The sequence below is a fragment of the Octodon degus genome, unplaced genomic scaffold (genome assembly GCF_000260255.1).
Source record: "Octodon degus isolate 3935 unplaced genomic scaffold, OctDeg1.0 scaffold00032, whole genome shotgun sequence".
Classification (NCBI taxonomy): domain Eukaryota; kingdom Metazoa; phylum Chordata; class Mammalia; order Rodentia; family Octodontidae; genus Octodon; species Octodon degus.
Window position 1 is genome coordinate 3,066,631 of NW_004524608.1, and position 8,409 is coordinate 3,075,039.

Sequence of the window (8,409 nt, forward strand, 5' to 3'; positions counted from 1 at the left end):
AAAAAAAAAAAAAAAAAAAAAGAGGACAAGCCCGGACACCCAGGTTTCAGCCTTAGTTCAGTCAGCTGTGTGGCCTCGCCTAGTCTTCCCACCTCTCTGGCCTCACTTTTTCCACCCATATAATGGAAATAATAATCCCACCTACTTCAAAATACTGTGGTGAATTGGGTGTGATGGTGCACACTTCTAATCCCAGCACTCTGGGAGGCTGAGGCAGGAAGATTGAAATGTCAAACCAACCTAGGAGTGAAAGTTCGAGGCCCACTTTCAAAAGAATTTTTTTTCTCCCCCCGGAACCGGGGATTGAACTCAGGCCCTTGCACTTGCCAGGGAAGCACTTAATTCTACTGAACCATCTCTCCGGCCCTAATTTTTTTTTTTTTTAAACTCATGGCTGAGGCCATATATCAATGCAAAGGCCCTGCCTTCACTCCCTAGTACCACAAGAAAAACAACCCTGGCAAGCGCAAGGGTCTGAGTTCAATCCCCGCTTCTGCAAAAAAAGAAAAAGAAAAAACAAAACACAAGTTTTGTTGTCAGAATTAGATTAGCTAATTAAAGAATCTTAGCAATGTTTCCTGAACATACCTAATCTCTCAAAGTATGTGAATGATTCTACTTACTATTCCCAAGGGATTGGTATCTCTTTCCCCTTTCCTGTGGCAAGTCTCTAACTACATCTTCCCTCTTTCAGCAAATAGCCTCTTAGGATCCACGGCGTGCATCAGACACCGCTTCTGTTCATCACAACTGCAGGAGGTACACCAGAAAGTCTGTGGTGACTCTCCCTAACGTGCCCTGGTTGCTCAAGGGGACAGTAAGGGGGAGGCCTGCGTGACCACCACCCTAAAGCTGTTTTTGCTCCGCTCCCCGACTTGCCTCTCTGAGAGGTAGAAAAGCCACACTACTGACACACAGATGGGGACAGCCCTGACCAAAAGTGGTAAGAATGGCTACACGGGCAAGAGGGAGAGAGAGGGGGGCCCACACCCCAAGCTTAACCTTTGGAACTCTCCAGTACTTAGGAAAAGGCAGCAGGCACTTCCTGGGCCAAGAGAGGGCTGCTCTGGTCACACAGACAACACCATGTCAGTGCGTCTACAATGAGCATGGGGGAGAGAGATGATCCTGATGTCCCGGTGCCCTGTGTTGCTGACAACACGTGATGGAACAGAAAGAACAAGCTCAGACCCTGGTCTGTCACTTCCTTGCGGTGTGATCTGGAACTGGTTACTGAACCTCTCTGAACCTGTTTCCTCTGACTTCTTCAAAGGTATTGCTTAAGTTTTCTCCCCGCTGTGTCAGTGTCTTTGGTCTGTGGTAGAACCTTTCCATCAGCACCTAAACATGCTGAGGTTTCACACATCTTTCAAAAACTCCCTTTTGTTAAGGTGGTTTTTGTTGGTGGCGTTCACCTGTGATTTCAGTACTCTCACGCAGCTGCGGCAGGCAGACTGCTTGGAGCTACCAGGTGAATCGAAAGATGGCCTGAACTGCATTCTCAAGAGCCTGTCTCAACAAGAGACAGGAAAAGGAATATTGTGGAACTGTCCTGCTTCAAGGTTGTATATGGTGAGATTTTTGGACTTATGTGCAAACATGAGAAGCATAGAATTCTTTATCCTATTTTTTAAAATATAATCTAATTTTTAAATGTTTTTTTATCATATTATGTAGGGACTTAAAGTTCAACATATCAATACTTGATGAAAAATACCTGTTCCTTATTATGCCTAAGATGTTTGAAATGCAGTGAGATAGTGAGGTTAAGATTGATAGCCCAAATCGTTTGATAATACCAATAAGCTTTTCTTCTGGATGGTTAACAACCTAAGTTTGCAGACCAAATTAGAGAAAAAGGAAGGATACAAGGAAAGCCAACATTTTGGCCCTAACCTTCTAAGGTCAATTAAGACTCAGGACATATGAGAACTTGTACTGTAACGTCATGTACCTCGGTAGTGTCCCAAATTTTCTGATCAAGAAGATTATGGGGCCAAAGAGGAAAGTGATCGATGACGTAGAGTGTGCCTAAGGAGAGTCACATGGGGAGAAGACACTCTCTCAGGCTTTCACAGAGAGCACATTGGCCAAGCATTGGCCGTGACTCATCCACATGGCTGCACTGATGAAGGTTCTACAATCTGAGGTACAGGATCTCAGGACAAATCCTGAGGGCATTTCACTGACCTTCTCAGACCAAAAAGCTACAACTCTTGTTGCATAGGTCCTGCTTTACCTTGGTCTTAACCATCCAGTAGAAAAGTATGAAGTCGAAATATAAAAAATAAAGCCATGCTGTTAAGTTGAGCTGTGGGGGACTCAGGTCAATAATTTCTGACATTGCCAGTTAAATATAAGACCCAATGCTATTATAGGCTACTGGACTCTTTTAGAATATTTTGCTGAGTTTACACACCTATAATATTCAATAATGGAACTTAGAAAAAATGGGGTATACCGATGAATGTCCATTTTGTATCTGTGTATTCAAAGAGGTTGGGATAGATATATAGTTGCATTCTCTTAATGAATAGAATGATTTGTTCTAATGGTGTTTGTGAATAGGATCACAAGTCCGCATCTTGTACAGCAATTAACCACTAAGAAGAATATATGCAGTGTATTATTTGTTGAAACTGTCCTTCCGATTTGATTTGAAACTGTCTCATTGCTATCTCTTTGTCAATAAAACTTTGAAAAAAAAAAAAGAGCCTGTCTCAAAAACTAAAACCCAGGGGCTGGAGAGCTAGCTCAGTTGAATAAGCGCTTGCCTGGCAAGAGCAAGGGCCTGAGTTCAATCCCTGGCTCTGAAAAAAAAAAAAAAAAAAAAATTAAAACCCCCCAAAAATTTTAATTGGGAAAATAAAAAAACCTTTCGCTGAAGGACATGGCTGTTTCTCCCTCTGCAGCAGACCTCCTCAAAAAGCCACCCACACCTGCTGCCTACCACAGTGCCACAGATCAAGGTCACCACCAACAGCTGCTGGTGGCCACATTGATCCCTGGCTCAAACTCAGGCCACCCTCCCACTTGACCTCTCAGCCCTGTTTGTCCATGACAGCTCCCTCTCCTGGGACCCACTGTCCCCACAGGGCTCTCAGAACACCAGCACTCCTGCCTCCCCCGCTTCTTCCCAGCCTTGACTTCTCAGCTGCCCGCTCCCATCCCCCAGGCTCCGGGTCAGGGGGCCCTGCTCAGGCCTTGAGCTCTCTTTCTTCCATCTGTCTCTTACCCACCCCTCATACCCACCCTGCCCCCATGGTCTCGGCAGCTCCAGGGGCCTGAATTCCACCCCTGCACCAACTCCCAAGTGTACTGCTGAGCCTGCAGCCCCAGGCAGGCTCCCAATGCCCTCCTGAGCTTCTGCTCAGCACCCCCTCCTGGTTATCGGTTCTCAGTTTCCAGATGTCCCAACCTGACCCCGGGCCTCCGCTGCAAATGCTTCCATTCTGTAGTCCACCCCACCCACCAGGGGGCTGGCACCGATCCCCCAGGCTGAGGGACAGTGAGGGAGATCACACCCCTAAGGGGCCTGGCATGGCTCCCTGCGTACCGTGCACAGTAAGTGCAAACAGACAAGGGAGACCAACAGATGCTTTCTGGGAAGGAGGTGGAGAGGTGAAGGGGAGCTGGATCTGAGAATGGGTGCTGGGAAGGCAGCCTGGATACATGGCCTCAGGATGCCAGCCCAGGGGCACAGGCAGAAGGCAGAACTGGCAAGGGACAGGCAGGAGTGGCGGAGGCTGCTGAAGTTCAGCCTAAAGTCAAGCCTGAGCCCAGACCCAGGCAGATCTGATGTCTTAGATCTCAAGAGGAACAGGCCGGGCCCTCACATGAACTCCCTAGGGTCCTGGCCCAGCTGAAGTCAGAGGCCTAGCACCTTTCTCTGCCATCCTCTGCTGTCATCCATGCTGGCTCCAGCCCTCACCTGTAGTTCATGGCCTGACATTCAGTCTTTCCCACTCAGCTGCGGTCTCTCCTCAGAGACAGACCCCCAGGGCAGAGGACATCTGTGTCCCCTGATGTCCTCTGTCTTGGAATGTGACAGGCTCTGGCTGGATAGATAATTAGGGAAGAGATGGGAATTTTCCTGCCCCAGGTAAGGACACACAGAACCTCTAAATATTTCCACAGTCCCTTCAAGTCTTTACACAAGTAATATCTTCAGTGAGGCTTTTCTAAAAACCAATTCCACATTATGACACTAACCCACACATGCCACACCACACCCACACACGCACACACCTCACACACCCATAAACAATGCTAATCTCTCTCCCTACTTCATCTCCCCCTCCCCACTAGTCTCACACCACTGACATCCTGCTGTCCCCCACTAGAGGGAACCTCCAATAAACCGGGGTTTTCTGTCTGTCTTATTCCCCACTATGTCTGAGCTCTTAGACTAGCACTTACAACACAGGGCTCAAAACAGATTTTTAGAATGAATGTATTATTAACTATGCCTACTCAAATACTTGCTGGACACAGGACTTTTGTCAACACCTGCTTAGTGCCTTCCTCAGCCACCACTCTGATCCCTCACTTCTTCCAAGGCAACCATGATCCCCAAATCAGAGAGCGCTTAAGTCTCATAAAACGACAAAGTGGGCTAAGACACAGTGGTGTGTGCCTATATTCCTAACTCTCAGGAGGCTGAGGAAGGAGGCTCACCACAAGTTGGAGGCCAGTCTGGGCTACAGAGTGAATTCAAAGCCAGCCCAGACTACATAGTAAGACCCTGTCTCCAAAACAAACAAACAAACAAAAATCACCTAGTATTATACAGCTTAATGGCTGTGTAAATGGTTGTTATTCTGTATTGTTTAGGGAACAATGAAAAAGCCTGTCCAGGTTCAGTGCAGACATACTTTTTTTTCTCATACTTTCACTCTGCTTGGTCAAATCCCTGGATACGGATCCCCCAGACACAGAAGGCCAACTGTGTATTTTTTATAGTTTTGGATGAGGACACTGAATCTGAGAAATCATTTCACTTACCCGAGAGTACATCATTTTTATACACCAGGGTGGGACTGAGATCTGTCTGGCTCCAAAGCCATCCTCATTGCTTGCATTCTTAAACTGGCTTCAGCCAGAGGAGAGAAGGGGAGATGGATGAAGAGGCAGCAAAAGCTTCAGAAGAACCTACTCAGTGCCTCTACCTGCACCACCCTGCAGAACTTCCCAGTCCCTGATCACGCATTCCCCTGGAGGCTGGGAGCATTCTTGATGCTGGGTGTAGGGTGTGCAGGCCCAGAGGGACAGGGATGGGGGAGAAGAGGGCAGTGGACCCCTCAGAACAGCCTCGACAACAGCCAGCAAGGGGTGTGCTCATGAACTAGAGTTCCGGAAGGTCCAGATGAGGGATGCAGTCTCCCTTGGGCTCTGCCCTGCACCACAGCCTTTCCCTCACGAACCTGGCCCTCGGCCATCTGTCCCTGGGCAGCCCAAACGAAGAGGGTCAGCAGGGAAACTAGGTTTTCTAGGCCTTTCTCAGGATTTACACTTGGCTACTTTAGACTCCTTTGACAGGGGAGTCTGTGTGGCCTCCCAGGCTTTAATGGGACCTTGTAAATATCTGTGGCACCAAGAAAGCAAGGGGCAGAACCAAAGCAGGAGGCGATTTCTGGCAGTCACACACCTGGGCAAGGGGTAGAACGCTATCACACTGTTCCCCAGTCCTTTTACTGGGGCAGATGTCCTCCCTAGACAGCACCTAAGAATAGGGAGGGGTCAGGGGCTTCCCCTAGTTTTATATTTCTTTTCTTTTTTCTTTTTTTCAGTACTAGGGAGTGAACCCAGGGCCTTTGCATTGAGCTATATCTCCCCAGCCCTTTTTTAATACTTTATTTCAAGAGGGGGCCTTAATAAGTCAATAAATTGGTTGGGCTAGAACTTGCAGTCCTCCTGCCTCAGCCTTCCAGAGTGCTAGGACACCAGGCTTATGCTACTCTGCCTGATGACTATGGGTAATTCCTTAAAAGATAAAAATAGCAGAACTCACTCCCTGATACTCATACTTAATAAATCCAGGGTGAAGGCCAAGAATTAGCACAGTTACCAAGACCTTTCCTAGTCCAACATGTACGCCAAAAGTCACACCAGATTCTGAACTGCCCTAAGAAATCCTGATTTGGGGGGCCAGGGAGATGGCTCAGTAGAATAAGCCTTGCCTGACAAGCGCAAGGGCCTGAGTTCAATCCCTGGTTCTGCAAAGAAAAAAAAAAAAAAAAAAAAAGACAGACAGAAAAGGAAAAGAAATCCTGACTTGGGGTGAGGCTTGGAATGCAGGTAGGTTTTTAGGAGAGGAAGAGGTTACCCTACAGGGAAATTCAGAAGTGCAGCTTTTTGCTATACTCAGGAATCTATCTGCCAGTTTGGGGTATTTTCTTGCATCACAGAAACAAGAAGGAACTTGAACTGCCAGTGTCCAAGCCTTTCTCGCCCCGCACCAAGAACCCCGGGACTGGAAGAAGCCCAAATCCCAGCTTGGGACGTGAGGGGCAAAGACTCCTCTGGGAGTTCAGGCCATTTCAGGACCAGGAGCAGCAGCTGATCCCCAGGAACACATGGCCCGGGGCTCTCCGGAGAGCCCATGCTTTCCCTTTAGGCCAGCACCAGCCTGCACCCCTGTGCGTTTCGCTTCTCTAAATTGAGACAGTCACTCGCTCCATGCTTCCTGTATGATTTCTTTCTTCGTACTCCCCATTGGTGCGCTGCGCCTGTGTGGGTGTGGGAAGGGTGCTGCGCTTCTCTAACTTCTCTGTATTTTCCTTCTGAACCCTGCAGGCTTTCACTTCCTCCCCATCTCAGTTCTGCCTTTAACCGGCTGTCCAGATCATGAGACCCTCTTGCCCGTCCTCTCTGATCACCAGGGAAACAGAACTGTCTACTATCTGCAACAGCAAAAGGAAAGGCTCGAACCTCCCGGGGCAGGTAGCCCGAGGTCTCTGTCCTTCTCACACCTCAACCCCTAAAATCAATCTCTGGAGAAGCAAGCAGCTGCCCAGTTCTTCCAGAGTAGACACTAAACAGGAGACTGGGTGCACAGCCAGAGCCCATGTAAAGTTCAGGAGGACAGGCAAAGTGGCCCTGCCCTGTCCCTTTCCGCTCTCTCTGGTCCAGAGGGGCATCCAGGGAGCTGCCCAGCCCCAGCAGGATCCAATTCCTCACTGCCCACCCAGTCAAAGTCCCAGGACCGGGACACTCGGCTTGGCAGAGCTGCTGCTCGCGTGCGGCTGGAAAGTCCGTGACTCAGAGCTCATGATGTCAGCGTCTTCACAGAGGGGCAGTCAAGTCCTGTACTCGAACGTCCCCGGGGTCATGGGGAGGAACGAGCGAGATGTCCCTTCTCAGGCGGACGAGGGGGATGGGGCGCTGTTACAAAGGACGCCTATAAGGGAACGGCGCCGGCTTGGAGCGCCCTCTGGGTCATCCCCTCTTACCCTAGAGTACCCGGGAAGCAGCCCTGCTGGGACGGGGTTGGGGGCGTATGGGAAGGAATCACAAGATAGTCAGGTTTCTGAGAACGCTCCTGGTCCAGTACTCAGTAGTACCTGCGCACAGGTCGGACGGGCGCGCGGAAAGGGCGGGGGCAAAGGCGCAGGACGCGGTAGGGCGCACGAACCGCTGCGGCGCCCCGACCCGTCCCCGGCGACCCTTTCACGCCTACTGTTCTCCTTCCAGCCTCCCCGCTGTCTTCCGCGGTCCCTCAGGTTCGCCACCCCCATCCCAGCACCTTCTTAGTTCCCAGGCGGCGAGCGGAGCCCTTACCCGGAGCGGAGCAAGCCTGCGCCTCCCCCGGCACGGCGAGCAGGGCGACCAGCAGCACACAGCCGGCGGCCAGCATCTTCCTCCCAACAGTCACTCGCGTCGCCGAGCACTGCGGGGCAGGCGCGCGGCGGTGGGGTCGGACGCCAAAGGCGGCCGCCAGCCGCACGGGCTCGGCTCCGAGCACGCACTGAGAGGGCCTGGGCTCCGCGCCGCCCTCGGCCCGGCTGCCTCTGACCCGACTCGGTGTCAGGGCGACTTCCCACTTGCACATGACTCAGAGCAGCGGACCGTCCTAGAAACAGCGCAGAAAGACATTTGAGGAACTCGCGGGAGAGCCTCTGTGCCGTCCCAGGGTTCGGTTACGAAAGCCGGGAGCCGCAGATGGCGCAACAGCCAGGCGCACTGCCCGCCCGCAGGGGGGCGGCTTCCTGCGCGGCTGCGCGCACCTGAGCGGGGCGGGCAGGGCTGGAGCCCCCGGGCCCTCCCCAGGCTTTGTACGCGAGGAAAGAGACTTAGCCAGCCCGGCTGGGTTTTGAGTTTTGGTTTCGTGAGCGGAGTCTAGCTGTGAAAGGCGCACCTGAAGAGCCCTGGAGAGGGTGACGTGCAGCCTGCGGTCGCTGCAGGCAATGC

At 51.2% G+C, this 8,409-nt stretch overlaps 1 protein-coding gene across 1 annotated transcript in view; it reads right to left on the minus strand.

The window, feature by feature from the left end:
- Nucleotides 1-8,152, minus strand: part of Il6r (interleukin 6 receptor) — a 44,854-nt gene extending 36,702 nt beyond the window's left edge. Inside the window, exon 1 of the mRNA XM_004629946.2 lies at nt 7,780-8,152. Coding sequence (XP_004630003.1) covers nt 7,780-8,050 — 271 coding nt within the window. The 5' untranslated portion in view covers nt 8,051-8,152. The remainder of the gene's footprint in view (nt 1-7,779) is intronic.
- Nucleotides 8,153-8,409: the final 257 nt, after the last annotated feature.